Source organism: Podarcis filfolensis (genome assembly GCF_964270895.1).
Source record: "Podarcis filfolensis genome assembly, chromosome: 12".
In the NCBI taxonomy this organism is placed as follows: Eukaryota; Metazoa; Chordata; class Lepidosauria; order Squamata; family Lacertidae; genus Podarcis; species Podarcis filfolensis.
In genome coordinates, this window is record NC_139614.1 from 50,296,646 (window position 1) to 50,320,244 (window position 23,599).

Here is a 23,599-nt window from a genome sequence, read left to right on the forward strand (position 1 = left end):
GTGGTGGTGGGGAAGTCCATCGGAGCAGCCCCAATCCCATTCCTACTTTCGTGCAAGCAAGAGGGGGCAGGGATCTCTCAGGCAGCGCAATGGTTCCCATCAGAGCAGCCCCAATCCCATTCCTACTTGCATGCAAGCAGGAGAGGGTGGGGATGCCTCAGCTGGAAAAAGAGGCTTCCTGTTGCCTAACTGAGAGATCCCAGCCCCCTCCTGCTTGCACACAAGCTCTGATAGACAGCATGAAGCCTCCCTTCACAGCTTAGTTGCTGGGGTCAGGGAAGGTGGAGGCAGCCCGGAAGCTGCATCTGAGAGCCCCTGCACCACCATCATATGGGGACTTCCAAGCAGCTCCTGAAGCCAGCCAGAGCCAACTGCTCCGGGCTGCTGAGACTGCATTTCCCAGGGACATTAGATGAAATACGGGGACATTCCAGGGATGGAATTTGTCCGGGGACCTAATCGCAAATCCGGGGACTGTCACTGGGAAACGGGGACGCCTGGTAACTTAGCTCAAATAGGATTTGCAGGTGTTGGAACAATGCCAAAAACCTGCACAACCTTTTTATCGAAAAGCAGTAGCTAGATTGTATTCAGAAGGACGTTTGACCTCATAAACTGCTTTGTTATGGCTGCTAGAAATACACTGGTTTCTGCCTTCGCAGTGAGCTGTTTTATCGGTTTTAGCTGCCTTGGACTTGCTGATTATTTTGTCTTTTACTCCTTGAGCACCATATGGTGGAAAGGTTGGATGAACATTTAAACAAACAACAAGATAGGCAACCATGCCGCCTTAATACCTGCTTCAATATTTAGAATAGTAGTCTGTCTATCAGTAGTCTAACCTCCAAATGAATTCAAAGGCTGCAGTCTATACTCAGTTAGGTAAAGGCAAAGGGATCCCTAACCATTAGGTCCAGCTGTGGCCGACTCTGGGGTTGCGGCGCTCATCTCGCTTTAATGACTGAGGGAGCCGGCATACAGCTTCCGGGTCATGTGGCCAGCATGACTAAGCCACTTCTGGCGAACCAGAGCAGCGCACGCCGTTTACCTTCCCACTGGAGCAGTACCTATTTATCTACTTGCACTTTGACGTGCTTTCAAACTGCTAGGTTGGTAGGAGCAGGGACCAAGCAATGGGAGCTCACCCTGTCACGGGGATTCGAACCGCCAACCTTCTGATCGGCAAGTCCTAGGCTCTGTGGTTTAACTTTATTCAGTTAAGGTACCCCAGTCGTGTCCGACTCTAGGGTTGTGCGCTCATCTCACTTAAGAGGCCGGGAGCCAGCGCTGTCTGAAGACACTTCCGGGTCACGTGGCCAGCGTGACGAAGCTGCTCTGGCGAGCCAGCACCAGCGCAGCACACGGAAACGCCGTTTACCTTCCCGCTATAAAGCGGTACTTATTTATCTACTTGCACTTCAGAGTGCTTTCGAACTGCTAGGTGGGCAGGAGCTGGGACCGAAAGACGGGAGCTCACCCCGCCGCGGGGATTCGAACCGCCGACCATACGCTCGGCAAGTCCTAGGCACTGAGGTTTTACCCAGAGCGCCACCCGTGTCCCTAAGATATTGTCCTTTGAGCCGGAATCAAACCAGCGACCTAAGGATGACTTTTTCTTAAATCCCCATCACAATTAATGGGACTTACTTCTGAGTAGACATACATGCATTGGCTCTTTGGGAGCCAACCTGCACTTCATGTTTTACATGTCATTTATTTGGTAAGAAAGTGTGTGTGGGAAATGTGGTGTTTGTGTGCCAAATCCGGATCCGGACTGTGCTGCAAAAAGAGTAGGCGGGGGCAGTTGTTAAAACTTGTTTTCATCTACCCCCCGCCCCAATTTCGCACACAACCCTGACAAAATTGCTGTTTGCCTATCAACAAACTACCAGCCGATTTCACCTTTGAGCGGAGAGCGCAGGATGGGGTGGGTTATTTTGGCACGAGGGAAAGGGTTAAACGTCCCTTAAACCCACATCACGGTCCCGATCCGGATCCGGCGTCTCTCCCTCCCTCCCTGGGCTACTTTGTGTTAAGGATTGTGTCCCGGTCGCTTTTATTATCACCATTATTTAAGTGGCACAGCTATTAACACAACACGCAGTTTGGTCCCACTTCTCTTTCCAAAACGCACACTGGACTGCAACGTAGAAACTGCACTTTTAGTACCAAATGAAGTTTAATCCTGATTTGCGGGGACACAGAGGGATTTCCTCCTGAGTCAACAGCGTTAGGATCGGCCTGCAAGCGAGTTTGCAAACACGCAAGGGTTCAAAAACCCAAGATGCGCCTCTGCTGCAAGGACGCATCACTCCTGTTTTCCGTGCTGCAGCTTTTGGCGCAATTCGTTTTTCACTGCCACTGAACTTGAATTTCTTTTATGATCTCTGAAGCGGGGATTTTTAGGCCGACATGGTTTAACTCAGCCTCCTCCTGATTTCACAGTCTCTCTACCCCCTCCCTTCTCCGTCTCCAAGAGTTCAGATTTTTTTTTTCATCAGAAAGTGACGCGTTTCCCCCCTTAGGTCAGGGCGGGGACCTCGGAGGAAGCCGGCCTGCTCTGAGCAGCCCCAGCTGGAAACACTGACTTAGCTGGGAAGGGTGGCCCGGAGGGGCTGGGAAAAGCTTTGAAAATCTGCGAGCCAGAAACTTTCCAGGCATGAGAGGGAGAGAGAGATGGATACCCCCGCGGAAGTTTAGGGAGAGCAGGAAGGGGGGAAATAACTATGGAGAGGAATTGAAGCGTATATGGGCGAATCTGCAACTCTCATTTTTCTGTTTCCCATTTTTTCAGCCATTAAATTCAGTTCTCCACAATGCTTTGCACTTTTTTAAAAAAAAGAACTTGTGAAAATCCATCAACATCAAAGTGTACATTCCTCCTAATGCACACATCTTTGCATGTGATTGTGCCCAGCTGACACATTTGTGCAAAGCAGTGTTGTTGTTTTGTCGTTTAGTCCTGTCCGACTCTTCGTGACCCCCTGGACCAGAGCACACCAGGCACTCCTGTCTTCCACTGCCTCCCGCAGTTTGGTCAAACTCATGCAGGTAGCTTCAAGAACACTGTCCAACCATCTCGTCCTCTGCCGTCCCCTTCTCCTTGTGCCCTCCATCTTTCCCAACATCAGGGTCTTTTCCAGGGAGTCTTCTCTTCTCATGAGGTGGCCAAAGTACTGGAGCCTCAGCTTCAGGATCTGTCCTTCCAGTGAGCACTCAGGGCTGATTTCCTTCAGAATGGAGAGGTTTGATCTTCTTGCAGTCCATGGGACTCTCGAGAGTCTCCTCCAGCACCATAATTCAAAATTCAAAGAAATTCATAATTCAAAGCAGTATTCCCCCTAATAACAATGCATTTATTCTGGATGTGGTTTTTCAGCGATCTATGAATTTGGAGGCATCGAATTTATCATCATTTTTAATTTGTATACCGCCTTTCTATCTTACAATACACAAGGCGGTTTACAAGCTGAAGAAACAAAAAATGTACATCTTATAACAATCTAATGCAATACAAAAATGTGATAATAAAACATAACTTTAAAATAGGTAACCTACATCAAAAAGTAACATTCAACAATCATTAGAATATTATTAAATAATAATAATAACATTTATGATCTCTTTGCAAATGTGCTAGCAGTTTTGTTGCCGCACCACTAGGAGGACGTACTTAGAGCCATAGTTTTTATTTCATGGGAAGTGAGAATGCCAGGGCTCAGGTTGTCGCGCAACAGCGGTTGTATTTTTGTTTTTTATTTGTTGCAGTTATAGCCAATTAATCACAACACGGGTCAGACTCTCCCAATTAAAATCCAGGCAGCATTTAATCCTGGTAACTTATCAATAAGCAATCTGCCTGGAGTTTTAAAAGCCACTCAGAGTTGCTTTCCAAATCAAGTGTATTTCTAAATATTGCAAGCAGTGCATTTGAAATAACATAGCCAAGGCGCCGAATTCATTTGGGCAGGAATGCTGAACCAAGCACAATTCTGAATGTGCGCCAGAAGGAGCTTCGGGTGTGACTAATCACATTTTTGCTTTCGGCCTTCACAAGACAACTCCAGTAACGCAGCCGTCCTCTGTGATTCACCCCTCAAATTACGCACTGCCTGTCCTCCTTCTCAAGACCTGTTTTCTCATGTGCAACAGCCACACACAATGAAAACTATGCTTCCGATCCCATGATGACTGGTTATTATCCTATTAACACACTGTCTGTCATTATGACGGGCCAGGTTTCAACGTATCTGCTGGATGGCAACGACTCCTGTAGGCCGGTGATGGGAGAAGCCGTGTCCCTCCTGGTGGTGTTAGTAATACAAATCCCATGCTTCTTGTCCGTTGCCCATTCTGGCTGAGGCTGACAGGGCAGTGTGGAAGGGCCAGGGTAGTTTAGAAGCTGAACCAAGTGTGGCAACAGGGGCATTATGGGAATCAGAGTCCTCCTCATCGCAACTGTGGGACTAAGGGCAGAATAACAGAATCATGATCACTGCAGATGGTGACAGCAGCCACGAAATTAAAAGACGTCACTGCAGATGGTGACAGCAGTCATGATATTAAAAGACGCCTGCTTCTTGGGAGAAAGGCGATGACAAACCTAGACAGCATCTTCAAAAGCAGAGACATCACCTTGCCGGCGAAGGTCCGTATAGTTAAAGCTATGGTTTTCCCAGTAGTGATGTATGGAAGTGAGAGCTGGACCATAAAGAAGGCTGATTGCTGAAGAATTGATGCTTTTGAATTATGGTGCTGGAGGAGACTCTTGAGAGTCCCATGGACTGCAAGAAGATCAAACCTATCCATTCTGAAGGAAATCAGCCCTGAGTGCTCACTGAAGGACAGATCCCGAAGCTGAGGCTCCAAGACTTTGGCCACCTCATGAGAAGAGAAGACTCCCTGGGAAAGACCCTGATGTTGGGAAAGATGGAGGGCACAAGGAGAAGGGGATGGCAGAGGACGAGATGGTTGGACAGTGTTCTCGAAGATACAAACATGAGTTTGACCAAACTGTGGGAGGCAGTGGAAGACAGGAGTGCCTGGCGTGCTCTGGTCCAGGGGGTCACGAAGAGTCGGACACGACTAAACGACTAAACAACAACAACAACAAATAGAATCATTGAACTGCAGAGGTGGAAGGGACCTCGAGAGTCATCAAGTCCAACCCCCTGCAATGCAGGAATCTCAGCCAAAGCATCCATGGCAGATGGCCATGCAACCTCTGCTTGAAAACCTCCAGGGAAGGAGAGTCCATAACCTCCTGAAGGAGACTGTCGAACATGGTGCCCATGCAAAGGTGCCCAGAACCGCTATCCTTCCTATTGCAACGCCTCAGTGTGACTAAGAGGGCATTCACACCAGATGTTTAAAGTACAGTGGTACCTTGGTTCTCAAACTTAATCCGTTCCGGAAGTCTGTTCCAAAACCAAAGCATTCCAAAACCAAGGCGCGCTTTCCCCTAGAAAGTAATGCAAAACGGATTAATCCATTCCAGACTTTTAAAAACAACCCCTAAAACAGCAATTGAACATGAATTTTCCTATCTAACGAGGCCATTGAGCCATAATATGAAAGCAATAAACAATGTGCTGCAGTCACACAATCAATCAATCAATCAGGAGCTGAACAGGGTTCCACACAGTCACACACACAAAAAAGCCGTAAAAACAAAAACGCAGAATAAATAGCACTCAAATCGGAAGCGTAACATTCAAAACAGAGCATGTTCGGCTTCCGAAAATAGTTCGCAAACCAGAACACTTACTTCCAGGTTTGCAGCATACTAAGCCATTTGAGAACCAAGGTACCACTGTACTGTGATACCACTTTGAACAGCCATGGCTCCCCCCAAAGAATCCTGGGAGTGGTAGTTTGTTCACAGTACTGAGATCCCCTCGCAGAACTACAATTTATCTGTTAAACTGCTGTTAGAATTGTGGCTCTCTGAGGAGAATAGGAGACTCCCAACAGCTCTTCACATGTCTTCACGGTCATGCTCTCAGTGACCCACGCAGGATCACGGAGCTCCAAAGATTCACGTTGTGTGTGTGTGTGTGTGTGCTTTTGCACGAGAGCATGTCACCCAAAAATGTACAAGATTGCACTCCTGGGAAAGGCCCTTTTTTGGGTTGGAATTGTGGCGTGAAATCGTGCAAGATCGTAGGACTGAAAATGGCCGTCATGCTCGTGCAAGAAAACAACGGGATTGCGGCATATGCAATGGTCTGATTCAGTTTAAGGTAGGGCTGTCATACATCTGAATCGTCCTGGACATTACCAGGATTTCAAAGAAGGAATTGACGCCTGGGGGGGAATTTCTGAAAGGCGGCTCTTTGTGCTGGATATTAGGAAGTCAATTGAAAAATCGTGGTTTTTTTGGGTGTTTTTGAAAAAAAAGAAGCTCTCAACAACTTTTGGGTTTTCCTAGAAAAAGCTAAACCATTTCAGGGTGTCTTGGTTTTTAAGGTAAAGGTAAAGGGACTCCTGACCATTAGGTCCAGTCATGACCAACTCTGGGGTTGCGGCCCTCATCTCGCTTTATTGGCCGAGGGAGCCGGCATACAGCTTCCGGGTCATGTGGCCAGCATGACTAAGCCGCTTCTGGCGAACCAGAGCAGCTCACGGAAACGGCGTTTACCTTCCTGCTGGAGCGGTACCTATTTATCTACTTGCACTTTGACGTGCTTTTGAACTGCTAGGTTGGCAGGAGCAGGGACCGAGCAACAAGAGCTCACCCCGTTGTGGGGATTCGAACCGCCGACCTTCTGATTGGCAAGTCCTAGGCTCTGTGGTTTAACCCACAGTGCCACCTGCGTCCGTCTTGGTTTTTACTTTTTGAAATATGGCAACCCTCGTTTAAGGTAGCTTCCTATGCTCCAACATTCAGATCAAAGCTGAATGTGCTGTTGTTTTCAATTGTGCTTTAACTGGATGTGTCGCAAGCTATTGGGGGGTGGGGGTTGAAGGCAAAAGAAATGGATGAGTTGAGGCAACCCTGCCTCAAACTCTCAGCTTGTGTTAAAAGCACATTGGCACAGAGTTAAAGCAAGGACTGCAGATCTGCCTTGCTGATTCCTAACGCTTCCACAAGGTGGAACATTTAGATTACGAAGCAAGGGCGACGGGTGAAAGAAGCGAATCGCAGAAGGATCATTACTCTAATCTGGTCATGTTGCTTTCTAGGATTATCACTCAAATTACTATCAGCAGGGGCATTCAGTTGGGGGAACACAGGTAGCATAGACTGCTATTTTTCAGGTGGGATTTAGTCTCATTGAAGCAAATTCGGGTTATGCAGTTGAAGTGCATTTGGTGCAACAAACTTGCTTCCCAAAAAACCCAGACTTTGCAGAGCGACACTCCTGCGAGGAAGGCTTGCAGCAGTTGGGACATAGTTTAGAGAAAAGGTGACCTGGGGATAGGGACAATGGAGGTGTATACAACCCTAGAAATAACGGACATTCAGTGAAGCAGAATGTTGGAAGATTCAGGACAGAAAAAAGAAAATAGTTCTTCATGCAATGCAGAGTTAAAGGTAAAGGTAAAGGGACCCCTGACCGTTAGGTCCAGTCACGGACGACTCTGGGGTTGCAGGGCTTATCTCGCTTTACTGGCCGAGGGAGCCGGCGTACAGCTTCCGGGTCATGTGGCCAGCATGACTAAGCCGCTTCTGGCAAACCAGAGCAGCGCACGGAAATGCCGTTTACCTTCCCGCCGGAGTGGTACCTATTTATCTACTTGCACTTTGACATGCTTTCGAACTGCTAGGTTGGCAGGAGCAGGGACCGAGCAACGGGAGCTCACGCCGTCGCGGGGATTCGAACCACCAACCTTCTGATCGGCAAGCCCTAGGCTCTGTAGTTTAGACCACAGCGCCACCTGCGTCCCGCAGTGCAGAGGTAAGGTCTTCTTAGTGTTGTTCAGAAAAGAAAGTGGCACCGAAAACGCACTGGCAAACGCGACATAACAAGTGCTGTATGCAGCATCTTATATTCTCCCCGCAAGTAAGTAAGAATGAATGCTCAATAAACAGCAGGCGTCATATATGTAACCTCCCTGATTAGATGAGTGCTCAGTAAACAGGTCATCTGGGAATACAGCCAGATCCATACGGCTGCAATCCTGTACGCCGGAGGTCACCAATGGGCACGTTTTTGGGACAATGGTCGCATTTGGAATTTTGAGAAAGTGCCGTGGGCACCAGTCACAAAATGGCTGCCATGGGACACAACATGATTGCTTCTGGGATGTGTCACACCACAAAACAGCTGCCCTGGCTAAAAGAGGCAGAATTTCAGGGACTGGGCAAAGGAGAAGAAGAAGAAGAAGAAGAAGAAGAAGAAGAAGAAGAAGAAGAAGAAGAAGAGGGGTTTGGATTTGATATCCCACTTTATCACTACCCTAAGGAGTCTCAAAAAAGGGACGCGGGTGGCACTGTGGGTTAAACTACACAGCCTAGGACTTGCCGATCAGAAGGTTCGAATCCCCAGGACGGGGTGGGCTCCTGTTGTTCGGTCCCTGCTCCTGCCAACCTAGCAGTTCGAAAGCACGTCAAAGTGCAAGTAGATAAATAGGTACCGCTCCGGCGGGAAGGTAAACGGCATTTCCATGTGCTGCTCTGGTTCACCAGAAGCGGTTTGTCATGCTGGCCACATGACCCGGAAGCTGTACACCGGCTCCCTTGGCCACTAAAGCGAGATGAGCGCCGCAACCCCAGAGATGGCCATGACTGGACCTAATGGTCAGGGGTCCCTTTACCTTTAAGGAGTCTCAAAGCGGCTAACAATCTCCTTTTCCCTTCCGCTCCCACAACAAACACTCTGAGAAATGAGTGAGGCTGAGAGACTTCAGAGAAGTGTGACTAGCCCAAGGTCACCCAGCAGCTGCGTGTGGAGAAGTGGGGAATCGAACCTGGTTCACCAGATTACAAGTCCATCGTTCTTAACCACTACACCACACTGGTGTAGTGTGACCGCCTCCCCATCCTGACCCTTCCAGGAGGAGGAGGAAGACAGTATAGATTTACAACAGGGGTTTGAGGGAGGTTGCAGCTCAGAGGCAGATGGGCGGAAAAGCTGGGAAATCTTGGGAAAGCCGGAACAACACTTGGCTGACATGTTGTCATTAGAAAGCATCCCAGACCCTCCATCTCCCAGAACCTGGCGGGCCTTGAAAGTAGGAGGGCAAAGAGCTCAAAGACAGAGGGCACGCAGCAGCACTCATAGAAGTGATGAATGAGGAAGTGGGAGAGACGGGGTGTGGAGATTCACTCGGGACAACGCCATTATTCAAGAGGCTGGTTCTATAGCCTCTTTTTGTGAAGATTGAAATAAAAAAGGACAGTAAGAAACTTTTTCTTGTCTTTATACAGTGGTACCTCGGGTTGCAGACGCTTCAGGTTATAGACGCTTCAGGTTACAGACTCCACTAACCCAGAAGTAGTACCTCGGGTTAAGAACTTTGCTTCAGGATGAGAACAGAAATCGCGTGGCGGCGACAGCGGGAGGCCCCATTAGCTAAAGTGGTACCTCAGGTTAAGAACAGTTTCAGGTTAAGAACGGACCTCCAGAATGAATTAAGTTCTTAACCTGAGGTACCACTGTACTTTCCTGGGCATCCAGCTGGGAGCCGCTGACAGCATCCTGACACAGGACCACAAAATGGTGTGGGAAAGCCTTTCCCTTCTCCTATCAGCAGCTGGACAAATGGGAAAACGGCCCCTGCACCCACTCACTCACAGAGAGAAGCTTTTTGCCTTCTTTCTGTTTAGAACCACAGAATCATCAAATTGGAAGGGAGGGGTCCCTGAGGATCATCCAGCCCAACCCCCTTGCAATGCAGGAATATGCAGCTCTCTCATACGGAGGGGGTGGTGGACAGGGACTGAGGAAGAAGAGCAAGCCGTGTCCCTTCCCACACTGGATTTTTGAGGAGAACATCTTCCAAGGCCTTTCATGGATGCCATAGGAGGGACTGGCAGACCCACAGGCACCCAAAGGCCCCACATTGGCCACCCCTGCTCTATGAACAATTTTTTCTTCTTTTAGAAACAGGAAATGGCCACAGCCTGTTTACTCCCCCTGTTTCACTTCCACCCCATATTTGCTTCCCCATTTTTGCCACCCTTCACGTCCAGCCTTTCCCACATCTCTTTTCTCTCCCTCTTCCCCTGTTTTGCTTAGACTCCTTTCCTTGTTCTCCTCCATTGGGGGCTTTGTGTCACTCACGGATTCACCTCCCGCCCCCTTTTAATTGTTATAAAAAGCATGTGTGTCTGTTTGTCTATATCTATCTATCCATCTATATCTATCATCTGTCTATCTATCCATCATAGGGCTGCCATACGTATAGGCTGAATTTCCAAAAACCGTTTGCAAGCCGTTTCGGAAGTGTTGGGTTTTTTTTTTTTTTGCAAATTTCCTAAAAGATAGCTGAAAAACTTCTCTCTCTTTTTTTTGGGGGGGGGGGAGATTTTGCAAAAAAGAAGCTCAACAACTCCCCCCTCCCCAAAGAAAAAAGCTCAGCAACTTTGCCCTCCCCCCAGTAAAAGTTCAACAACTTTGCCAAGAAAAACTCAACTTTTAAAAATGTGGCAACCCTAATCTACCACACTGGAAAAACATAATCAGAAACGCTTGAAAAAACATTGTACAGTGGTACCTCTGGCTAAGAACTTACGGTAATTCGTTCCGGAGGTCCATTCTTAACCTGAAACCGTTCTTAACCTGAGGTACCACTTTAGCTAATGGGGCGTCCCGCTGCTGCCATGCCATTTCTGTTCTCATCCTGAGGTAAAGTTCTTAACCAGAGGTACTATTTCTGGGTTAGTGGAGTCTTTAACCTGAAGCATTTGTAACCCAAAGTGTTTGTAACTCGAGGTAGCACGGTAGTGTCTCTGTAACATGCAGGGAGGGTCGACAACCCACAATAATTCATAATCCAGCTTGTGTTCTTGAACAGGGAATATGATGCGAGCAGATCTCACCCCTCTGAGGAAAAACATAATAATGAAAGCCCAAACCCACACCTGTGGGCAGCCTTTAAGAATATACTGGAGATCAGCCTCCAGCAGTACAAAACGTTCTGTTAAAAAAAGGAAAGGGCTGAGATTATATCAATGAGTCCTTTCCCCTGTTAAACTTAAGTAATTGCTGACCGAGTCACTGACACTACAGGTCCTCTGATTTTTCAGAAAGTTATTCACCTGAATTCCTCAGCGAGGTGACTTGGCATGAGGTAAAGAGAGGAGGATTAGGCCCTTAGTGTACGCAGGGAACATTTTCATATCAACTTAAGTGCACATGTGCTAAATCATATGATCCCTGTGTAATGTGGAATGTCAGCAGGAAGAATGTTGAGACATCAAAATGGCATATTATGTTACCCCTTCACACCCCAACGAATGCTAAGTCATACTTCATATTCCTGCCAACCTAGCAGTTCCAAAGCACGTCAAAGTGCAAGTAGATAAATAGGTACCGCTCTGGTGGGAAGGTAAACAGCGTTTCCATGCGCTGCTCTGGTTCGTCAGAAGCGGCTTAGTCATGCTGGCCACATGACCCGGAAGCTGTACACCGGCTCCCTCGGCCAATAAAGCGAGATGAGCGCCGCAACCCCAGAGTCAGCCACGACTGGACCTAACGGTCAGGGGTCCCTTTACCTTTAAGTTAGCAAAAATGTATAGAACAAGTACATATACCTGCTGGAAATGTAAAAAAAAAAAAAAAAAAAAAAGGAGGTAGCTTTTGTCACATGTGGTGGTAGTGTTAGGTAATAAAAGCTTTCTGGGAGATGATATATAATGAAATGAAAAAAATTGTTTAAAATAACTTCTGTTAAAAAACCAGAAGCTTTTCTATTAGGAATTATAGGTACAGGTGTTCCAAAGGAGCAGAAAATACTTTTTATGTACGCGACAACAGCCGCACGGATGCTACTAGCCCAGGGATGGAAAGAAGAAGACGCCCTTCCAGAGAGGAATGGCAATCTAAAATGATGAACTATGCCGAAATGGCAAAGCTGACTGGAAAGCTCAGGAATCGAGGAGAAAAACTTTTTAAAAGAATGGGAAAAAATTATAATTTACCTAGGAGACCACTGCAAGCAGATGGAAACATTAGCAGGATTTTAATCTCCCTTGTCATGCAACAAATATTATGGACAATATGGATTGATATAAAATATAGATTATAGAATAATACACAGTTGTAAATGTTGACATGGAGGCGGTGGGGGGAAGTCTTGAGATTCAGAGTATTCTCTATACAGTGGAACCTCTACCTGCGACCATAATCCGTTCCAGAGGTCTGTCCAGAGGTCGAAACGGGTTGCTGGAAGAGTCACCGTTGTGTGCAGGCGCGGGCGGCGATCGCCCGCTTCTGCACATGTGCGAATGGCTATCGCTGCTCCTGCGCATGCGCAAACAGCGGCAAACCCACCGGTTACTTCTGGGTTTGCTGCGGACGTTGGGCGAAATGGACGCAAGTGGAGGCAGACGTAAGAAGAGGTTTGACTGTATATGGATACGCATCTGGATTGCTATAATTTTATATTTGTAAAATAAAATAAAAATGATTTTTAAAAAACCCTGAGGGAATGAGCAGCAAAATAGCCATGGAAAACAAGTGAAAAGTGATGCACGCTCAGACAAAAAAACCCAACCACCCAAAACCTTAATTGCACATGGATGCTCTGAACTGGCAGCGACGGACCAGGAACCAGACTTTGGAGTTGTAGTGGATAACTCCATGAGGATGTCAGCCCAGTATGCGGCAGCTGTGAAAAAGGCAAATTCCGCATGAGGGATCATTAAGAAAAGAATTGAAAATTAAGCTGTGAATACCATAATACTATGCAAATCTGTTGTGCGACGACGTATGGAATACTGTGTGCCGTTCTGGACAAAGGGAATTGTGGAGTTGGGAAAAAAGGAAAGGGTGCGGCGTTCAGGACTTTTTAATTTACAGAAAAGGCAAGTAAGAGGTGATGTGATAGAAGTTGATAAAATTAGCCATGGCGAGGAGAAGGTGCATGGGAAAAAAGTCTCTGCCCCTCGCTCTTATGATGCTAGAACTCACTGATGTCCATTGAAGCAGAATGATGGAAGAACAGACAAAAGAAAGTACTGTATTTTTCGCTCTATAAGACGCACCAGACCACAAGACGCACCTAGTTTTTGGAGGAGGAAAACAAGAAAAAAAATATTCTGAATCTCAGAAGCCAGAACAGCAAGAGGGATCGCTGTGCAGTGAAAGCAGCAATCCCTCTTGCTGTTCTGGCTTCTGTGATAGCTGCACAGCCTGCATTCACTCCATAACACACACACACACATTTCCCCTTACTTTTTAGGAGGGAAAAAGAGAGTCTTATAGAGCAAAAAATACGGTATTTCTTTTTGCAGTGCTTTGTTATGCTGCGGAGCTCACTCAGCAAGTAGTGATGGCCACCAACTAGGATGGAGGATTGGAGAAATTTATGGAAGGTACAGCTGTCCATGGTCAGAGGTAGTAATGGTTCTGAATTTCAGCAGGCTCTTTTGTTCTTAATTTGTCATTGTTGTATCAATACTGAGCCTAAGTTCCGGAGCATCGGTTATTAAAGGCCGCCGCCGCTTTGGGTTTAATCAGAGAGTTATTATGAGGCAAGGGTTTTCCAAACTGTGCTGGGGAGCCCTGGATTCTTCAACGGCAGCCTTCCCAAACTTGGTGCTCTCCAGGTGTTTTGGACTACAACTCCCATCAGCCCCAACCGGAATGGCCCCACGAACCACAGCTAGGGATATCAGGAGGCAACGGTTTCCGTTCCATCCTGGATGGGTCACGGTCAGCTCTGTTTTCGTTCTGCTGCAGTTCGGCTTCTGTGAAATACATCATCCGTGTCCCTGTCCACTATAGCTGAAACCTACTCAATAAATTTTATTTCAGTTGAAGGGAAACATAATAAAGAATGCAGGAAAAAACACAATAATTTACATTAGCAGACTAACGAAAGGATAGCAAATATTGCTCAAGCTTGCTTGTGTGATTTCTTTATTTTATTATAAATGATTTTTATTGAGATTTAAGAACACCAACCAACACCCACCAACAAAAACATCACATCTTATTACATATATCCTACTTTATGCTCCATAGAGCCGTTGACTTCCGTCCTTCCCTTCCACCAGTTTTCCTATTCCAATCTATAATTCACAGTTTCTTTAATTAAAAATTACACCATGACATAAGATTTACCTCAATCCTGCCAATGTTTTCATATTTGTACAGTTCTCACTTATATAAACCATAAATTTACTCCATTCTTTTTGGTACTTCGTCTCCTCCTGATTGCGAATTCTGTGTGTCAATTTGGCCATTTCAGCATATTCTACCAGCTTTATCTGCCATTCTCTTACCGTCGGAGTCTCCTGTAGCTTCCACTTTTGGGCTATCAATACTCTAGCTGCTGTTGTTGCATACAGATATAGTCTTTGATCTATCTTCTTAATATCTTCTCCCACCAAACCTAGCAAGAATTCTTCCGGCTTTTGGGGAAAACTATACTTAAACATATTTTTTAACTCATTATAAACCGATTCCCAAAACTCTTTTATTTTATTGCATGACCACCACATGTGATAGAAGTTGCCGCCCTTTTCCTTGCATTTCCAACAAGTTTTACTACTTGTCCTATACATTTTTGCCAATTTGGTGGGAGTGAGATACCAACGATAGACCATCTTCATAACATTCTCTTTTAAGGCAGAGCAACAAGCTCGCTTGTGTGATTTCTGTTCCCAACCTCGTATGGACGTGCGAATTGGGGAAAATTCTGCTCCCATCCCTGATGGAATTATGCAACACCCCTACCCATAGCTTTTGCAAGAAAATTTCCCCAGGCAAAGTAATTTTCATCCCCTTTGCAAAACCTGTACTGCTTGTCACTATTCTATTTTTTAAATTAAATAAATAAATAAGCAAGCAACCCCACATCCCGTATGAGCAGTTCGAATGTCGGCGAACATTCCGTGGCCTCAGAGCAGTTTGGCCAATAGGGAAATGGGCCTTGAAGACAGGAAGGCACAGGCAACCTTTTATAGCCTAATTACATGTGAGAGGCATTAAAGGAGACAAAACAGTTGGGCACTGAGGAGAAAGGAGGAGGAGAAGGGGAAAGAAAAGACAATGCCATAAATGCCCTTCCAGTGCCATGTCACATGCCAGGCAATCAAGTTTTAATTGCTGGGGAACTTTGTCCCTCCCTTGCCTGGGGATTGGAGCAACACAAGTGCAGTATAACTCAGTCTGTTGCATCCTCCTGTGCTTGCCTGACGGTGCAAGAGAACAGCGATTGCCTAACGTCAGACTCTTTCATTTGAAGCTAGCCTCCTCCGGTGTTTCTGTTTCGGCTGGTGTTGCCGGAGTGCTTTTTGTGCCAGTTGTTTAACCACAAGGACTTTGCGGCAGCCCCAGGGCGACCAGGGAGCCGGCTGGGCTGGGGACTGACTCCCCAATGCTTGTCCTTGCCTCTCTCCGGGGCAATGCAGTGTTTCCGAAGGCAGCCCAAGCTCAGCAAATCCCAGGAAAACCTCTTGCTGGAAGAGAGCAGGAAAGTGGCAGCTCTGAATGGGAAGAGACTGGGTAAGGGGCTGGTGTCTCAGCCAAATAAATGCCTCCTTAGGCTCCTGGCAGCTCTGTGACAGCAGTGGCGGATGTTTGAGTCTCTGCCACACCTTTAAAGTCAACCAAAGTTGTTTCTGTGTCTTTTAAAACATGTGTTTATATATATATCCAGTTCAGCACTTCTTGAAGATCTACCCTTTCCAAGTATTATTTTTATCAAAAAGTGAAGATCTTCTTTATCTCAATCTGTAGCTTGACTGGATTTTAAAAAACGGGTTTTTTTAAAATCGTAGATGCGTGTGTTTTTAAAACAGTCCATCGCTTTGAGATGTGTTCATAGGAAGTGATTTATAATCTGCGTGTCTGTGCAATTTCTCCGCTTCAATCTGCTTGATGCAGTGGAGGTTTTTGTTATGTTTTGGGCCAAATAATGCTTGGAGAAACGTTATTTTGAGAATAACGTTTTGAGAAACTGCTTGGGTCCTTTTGTTATTGTTTTTAAGTTTAAGGAAATGCTCCCCCCAACGTGTTTCCCGCGGTCTGCCTGTGGTAGTTTATTGATTGCAATGTTGTTGTTGTTGTGCTGGTGGTTGTTATCACGACTACTGCAAAACTCAGCGTCTCATCTACTGCTCTGAAACACTGTAAACTGAAAAAGAAAGAAACAGGAACTTTATGTTTCCTTCTCTCCCTGGTTGTTGTGGCTTCAGTAAATGGCTCTTGCAAGGGACTGTAACACTAAGGCTCCAGACTTAGCCATATACTGTATTAAAAGAGTTGTGGCTGTTAGAATAAGAGCTCAAAGGAGCCCTCCAAAGGTCATCTGGCCCAACCCCATAGATGGGTGGCCGTTCAGTTGTTGTTGCTGCTGCTGCTGTTAGCTTATACAGAACTATCAATGTGCACGATGTTTCATAAGGAAATAAATACATGAATAAGTTGACACAAGCAGGCCAGTGCCCCAAGAAGCTTGCAGTCTACATTTTGATGGTAAGGAAAACGGCACAGAGATGGATTCTAGAAAGTCCTGGGATGAGCTCAGGTTGTGCCTCTTCCATGGAACAGTGGGGATGCCATTTCCAGAAAAGACACAGGAATAAGCAACACTCAGATTTTACAGGGGGCAAGAAGTGGTCTGTCCCCTTTGGTTACTGTATTTAAGGGACCCTGGTGTGTGTGAATATGTGTGTGGGTTTCAAGGAAGGCTCCTTTACATATTCCCCCATCCCTGGCACAAATAATTTGGGAAGGATAAAATGGGGAGGAAGAGGACCGCGTATGCCACCTTGAACTCCTTCAAGGAAAAGGTGGAACTGAAATGCAATAAATAAAATTTATAAAGGAAAAATAAACCTAGGTCTAGTTCTCAATGCAGAAGTATAACCACCTGTATCACTGGGATATACTATACTATAGATGGTGACTCAAATACCTGAATGTCCTCTCCCTCTTTGCTTTGGGCTGTGAAACGAAAGATTGGCCTCTAGGGCTAATTCTTGAATCTTCTCGGCTGGATCCTGGTTTTCTAAGGTGGAGAAAATCTTGAAGCAAACCTGATCACACACAGGCTAGTGCTTTCTTCTGTGGCAGTGATGCTGGTGAAAAAAGGAGAGATTTCTCCCCTGATAACTACTTCCACTCAGTTCTACCTGGGAATAATTTTTGGCAGAGTGAAAAGTCTCTTGTTTTTTGGAGCCTTGGGTTATAACTTTTGGAAGGCCACCGTGGCCTGTTTGTTCAATATTTGGCAGATAAAATCACTTGCACCCGCTTCAACTTGAACTCCTGAAAAAATGCAGTTCAGCGGCAGGCTGTTCCTGCAATAACTTATTTGTCACAATTGCTCAGATGAGCTATGACCCTTCCTCGCTTGACCCTTGCTCCTGGCAGCTTCTATAAATCTGCCTGTCTGGTTGCAAGAATGGGCTAGTGCCTCTTTAAGAGTGAAGGGGTGGTCCCCCATTTGAAGGAAGTGGTGGAGAGTCCACTCCTGAAGTGCTCTCAAGTGTGTGGTGATAGTTCACCTCCGCACATCCCTGGCTGACTTCTGTGATGTAGACGCTTTTGGTCCATTTTGGGAACTAAAACTGCCTTGGTTGCTCTGGCTGAGGACTTTTTTTCTGGGAGAGAGACAGGAGGAGTGTGACTCTGTTTTGTTTTGTTTCTAAGATAAATTTAAAAGGTTTAGTTACATTTCAATGCAGGCAGCAAATTCATCAAAGTCATATGCAGGCAAAAATACTTCTATGTTACAAAATACAAAATCACCGTATTTGTCGCTCTATAAGACGCACCAGACCACAAGACGCACCTAGTTTTTGGAGGAGGAAAACAAGAAAAAAAATATTCTGAATCCCAGAAGCCAGAACAGCAAGAGTGATCGCTGCGCAGCGAAAGCAGCAATCCCTCTTGCTTTTCTGGCTTCTGGGATAGCTGCATAGCCTGCATTCGCTCCATAAGACGCACACACATTTCCCCTTACTTTTTAGGAAGGAAAAAGTGAGTCTTATAGAGCAAAAAATACGGTAGTTTCCAAAATGGAGTCTGGGTTCCGAGCTGAGCCCAGGCATGGACATCTGCTCACATTGCTGGCTTGAAAGAAGAGAGCCAGTGTGACTCTGCTGATTTTGGTAAACCTCTTGTCTAGGGATGGGATTTATTGAACATCTGAATGTTGAGCTTATTTGCACAGATTTCCCTCCCTAATTCCGTGCCTTGCTCCTTAGTCTCAAAGTGAGAATCAAGGTTTCCCCCTGCCCCGACTCTCCGGTTCTACTGAAAATGCAAAAAAAAAAAAAAAAAAAAAAAAATCTAGCAAATTATATGCATTATTTCAGGAATAGGCAAACTCAGCCCTCCAGATGTTTTGGGACTACAATTCCCATCATCCCTGACCACTGGTCCTGTTAGCTAGGGATCATGGGAGTTTTAGTCCCAAAACATCTGGAGGGCCGAGTTTGCCAATGCCTGCATTATTTTATGTATATACTTTGCCCTGTGCATCCCAGGTTTCCTAAAGTAACCATCACATAACTAGATATAGTCATCGATAAATATATTAAAAAACATGCATTATTTATAAATTTATGCTGTGGAAATATGTTACAGCATGGGACTTGATTTCTTTTGCATATTATTATTAGCTGAACTTATATGCATGAATGACTCAGACATCAGACAATATAAGAGACGTCAGATACGAGCAAAGCTCAATCGGGCTGGAACCGCCACCAAATTCTGTGCATAAATCCATTTAAAACGGATCCCTCCTCCATCCCAATGACTTAACTGTTGTTGCTGCTATCAATAACAGTGTCGTCCTGAATTTCCCTTTGAGATTAGATATAAGAGACCCTTCTCCATGTTTCATCTTTTGGAGAAGTAGGAGCTGCCTTGGTAGTGGCGCCGTGGGAAAGGCTCTCTGAAAGCTGTTAGGTCTGGTTCTGACACTGTATTCCTCACCCGTATATTCCTCTTTTTGCCCAGACATTTTAGATTGGGGTGGAAAGAAGGTAGATCTCTGGGTGATTTGCAGTGTGGTGTAGTGATTAAGAGTGGTAGACTTGTAATCTGGTGAACCAGGTTCGCTTCCCCGCTCCTCCACATGCAGCTGCTGGGTGACCTTGGGCTAGTCACACTTCTCTGAAGTCTCTCAGCCCCACTCACCTCACAGAGTGTTTGTTGTGGGGGAGGAAGGGAAAGGAGAATGTTAGCCGCTTTGAGACTCCTTCAGGTAGTGATAAAGCGGGATATCAAATCCAAACTCTCCTCCTCTTCTTCTTCTTCTTCCTCTTCTTCAGGAATCAGCAATGATTTCTGGGGTGCTTACAGATAGTTGTTCTTTGGTAGGAGGAAATCATCCACAACAAACCCATTCCTACCCCCAAATCGGTACTTATTGTGATAAGGAAAGCTATGGGAAAGTGCACTAGAAAAAGTGGGATAACGCTTCCTTGGCACATCTATTGTATAACCTCCCTGCAAACAAACCAGGATGAATGCTCAGTAATAGGTGATGTCATCTGACTTCCCCATAAGCTTTGTGCAAGCAGAGCAGGATGAATACTAGGCAGGCAGGCCACCTGGTAGCAACCTGATACCCAATTGTTTAACAACTGAAGCAACAATATGACTCCTCTTGTCCTAAATTAAAGTCCTGAAATAAATAGTGCTGGCAGGGAAACCAGGAGTGGGGTTCTCTGTATGAACGCCATTCCTTTCTGTTGATTGGAACAAACGCCTGGTTGTTTGCAACAGGCAATGGATGGGGAATCTAGCAAAAACTCCACCATCGCTGCAGGTGATCCCACAAGCCTGAAGTGTTCCCAGCTCTGTTTTAGATTATGATGTTTTGAGCTGGGTGTATGGCTTCAGCAGACCTTCCAAGTGTCCCTATTTTCCAAAGACTGTCCCAGATTTACAGAAGCCGTCCCGGTTTATGATCTGATCCCAGAATGTCCTGCTTTTCCTTAGGAAGTCCCTATTTTCACTGGAGAAATGTTGGAGGGTATGGAGTTATGTGACCGCCGAGCCGTTTGCAGGCAGCCTTGTATAAAGAAGGTTCTTTTAATGTTTAATATTATGTTTTTATATATGTTGCAAGCCACCCAGCATGGCTTGGACAGCTCAGTCAGATGGGTGGGATATTATTATTATTATTGAATAGGCTGTCCCTATTTTTCATCAGAGGAATGTTGGGAGGGTATGGTTTCATTCCTCTACACTTTGCTTATTTATTTATGAAGGATATTTACAGCAGAATAGAGCCAAAGTTTACGTTACTGATTAATCAAAGAGCCAAGGATCTTGTCAGCTGTCTCAAAGGCATGGATTGTTTAGGAACAACAAGTTCAATGATAATAAGTTATTATTATTATTATTATTATTATAATGCCCAACCTTATGCTGCTTCCAACCTGCAGCAATAGCATTTCTTTATGCTCTTTTATCTTTGCTTTATTTTGTTTAATAAAATAAAAATAGAAATGGGTTATTAGCAGCAGGGGCCCATTAATAACAAGACACCTATCACCAAAGGCTGATAGAGTTTGGGGCAGTTTGCTACATAGTTCATAGTAGCATCTCATCAGTGCTATTTGTTGTATTCTTTGTTTATGTTATTTTAATGACAATATATTATTGTTATTAAAATGTATGACCTACCCTTCACCCTAAGGTCTCAGTGTGGGTTGCAACAATAACCATTAATATTAAAACACAATATTAAAACGAATTTTAACAACTTGTAATTTTAAATTTCTTTGTATCCTTTTTGAATGGAGGGTGGTCAGCGCATTTAAAAAAATGAATAAATGGCTGGCTGATCCAGTGTTTCAGCTCCTGTTTGACCGCTCAATTGCAGAAGGAGCGTTGGGGAATTTCTTCCTCTCAGTATGACGGGATCTGTCCTCTTCTTCAAGCTACTTAACAGCTGCAAGTTTGGGCTGCTTTGTCATCGCTATGCAGATGACACCCAGCTCTACCTGTATTTTTCATCTAGCCCAGGTGAGGTAGTGGGTGTTCTGAACAGGTATCTTGGCTGAGTCATTCAGACGTACGATTTCTCCACCTGCAGCCTAAGGGATGCAGCCTCTTCCTAAAGTTTGGTTTTGAACTTCCGCAAAGCAAAAGGTTTGTGTATTCTGCCATTTTGACTGTAGAAAGACCAGCACACAGAGAATGGAGATTGTCACGCATGCTAATAGCAGTCTGGCCAGTATACCTGAAGGAGCGTCTCCACCCCCATCGTTCAGCCCGGACACTGAGGTCCAGCTCTGAGGACCTTCTGGCATTTCCCTCCTTGCGAGAAGTGAGGTTACAGGGAACCAGGCAGAGGGCCTTCTCGGTGGTGGCACCCACCCTGTGGAACACCCTCCCATCAGATGTCAAGGAAATAAACAACTACCTGACTTTTAGAAGACATCTGAAGGCAGCCCTGTATAGGGAAGTTTTGAATGACTGATGTTTTAATGTATTTTTACTATTTTGTTGGAAGCCGCCCAGGGTGGCCTGGGAAACCCAGCCAGATGGGTGGGGTATAAATTATTATTATTATTATTATTATTATTATTATTATTATTGCAATAGTGATGCAGGAGCTTGTGAGTTGCATGGCGCAGGGACTGTTCATACAGTGAACACTTGCTTCCCCCCCTCCATTGATTATTATTATTATTTTGCGGTCTTGGTTGCTGTGATCTTGTCACTTGGCCATTTCTCTTTATCTTTCACCTTTCCCCTCTTAGAGCAGGGAGCTAGAAGGATATTTGTGGTGCTGTTCCAAAACTGCCTGGAGAACACCTTTTCCCCAGTCCTTTCCCGCTGGGGACCTAGAGCACTTCATTGGCTCTGGTATGGACTTCTCCCTGACATGTTACTTATCTGTCTGCAGGGATTCCCAGCAGCCTTTATGGTTAATCACCCGGGCTAGGTTTGCACGGTCAGACAAACCATAGTTAGGGCCAACAAACCGTGGTTTGCATTCTGTGCAAACTGGGTCAATTTCTTTGCTTCACAAGGCTCTCTTTGTTTAAACTGGCTGCGGGGTAAAGTTACAGTGGTACCTCGGGTTACATACGCTTCAGGTTACAGACGCTTCAGGTTACAGACTCCGCTAACCCAGAAATAGTGCTTCAGGTTAAGAACTTTGCTTCAGGATGAGAACAGAAATCGTGTTCTGGCAGCGTGGCAGCAGCAGGAGGCCCCATTAGCTAAAGTGGTGCTTCAGATTAAGAACAGTTTCAGGTTAAGAACGGACCTCCGGAACGAATTAAGTACTTAACCTGAGGTACCACTGTATTTGAAAAGTCATCGTATGGAAGAGAGAGCAGGGGCTACTGCGTTGTAGTTTATAGGAAGCAGATAAGCAGAGATGTAAAGGAAAGCAGAACTTGGGGTTAGCCTGCGTGCATAGCTAGACAGAAACTAAAAGTCCAGTTCACCGATTTACTTTTGACCCGAGATCCAGTTATAGGAAGGACGATTTGCATGCAAATAAGGGCGCTTTCAGGTGGGTGAGTGTTGCGGGATCGTTGCTTCTCACGCAAGCACATAACATCACTGGCGTCCAAATGCCTGCCTGTGTTACTTTTCCTGTTTGGTGGGAATTATTGGCTGAAACATCTGGAGGGCACCAGGTTGACAAAGGCTGAATTCACGGAAGAGAAATCCATCAGGGTCTACTAGCGATGATGGCTCAGTAGAACCTCCATGTTGAGTGGAGTCTAGCCCCAAGTGCCGGTGTCACGGTCCGGGTTACAGGCAGTCTGAGTCCTGGCTTGGTACAGTGGTACCTCGGGTTAAGAACTTAATTCGTTCTGGAGGTCAGTTCTTAACCTGAAACTGTTCTTAACCTGAGGTACCACTTTAGCTAATGGGGCCTCCTGCTGCCGCCATGCGATTTCTGTTCTCATCCTGAAGCAAAGTTCTTAACCCGAGGTACTATTTCTGAGTTAGCAGAGTCTGTAATCTGAAGCATCTGTAACCCAAGGTACCACTGTACGTCGGGACCGGGGTAGAGGTCTGGAAACAGGAATCAGCAGTCCAGGGGTCAGGAAGCCAAGAGTCCACGAATCAGGAAACCAGGAGTCAGGAAGCCAAGAGTCCGAGGGTCAGGATACCAGGAGTCAGGAAGCCAAGGGTCCAAGAGTCAGGATACTAGGAGTCAGGAAGACAAAGCACAGCTAGGTGGGTAGTGTGTTGCTGTGGCAAAGACCCAGAGGAAATGCTGGTCTTATATACCCCTCCCGGCCCTTGACACCAGGTGCTACGAGTCTTCTGTCAAGCCTCACCTGTGCAGCCATGGCTTGCCCTTCCGGGCCAAACTCAGGAAGGCCCCAGTCCTGCGAGGCCCTACCGGTCACAGGGCCTGGCTCCTGCAGGCACTCCTGGCAGCCGGTTGCTGGTTGAACAGGGAGGGAAATAGGGTGCTAGACTGGGTGGGCTTTGACCAGTCCCTGAAAGTTCCCTGCACGGACCAATCCCTCTTTCCAGGGTCC

General features: G+C 45.9%; 1 protein-coding gene across 2 annotated transcripts in view; it reads left to right on the plus strand.

The window, feature by feature from the left end:
* Positions 1-23,599, plus strand: part of PLCD1 (phospholipase C delta 1) — a 65,358-nt gene that overhangs the window by 4,898 nt on the left and 36,861 nt on the right. The window contains exon 1 of one of the 2 annotated variants that reach the window (XM_083579548.1): positions 15,314-15,620. The exons of the other annotated variant lie outside the window; for it this stretch is intronic. Coding sequence (XP_083435674.1) covers positions 15,521-15,620 — 100 coding nt within the window. The 5' untranslated portion in view covers positions 15,314-15,520. Of the gene's footprint in view, positions 1-15,313; positions 15,621-23,599 lie in introns of those variants that run through there. 2 annotated transcript variants of the gene reach the window in all.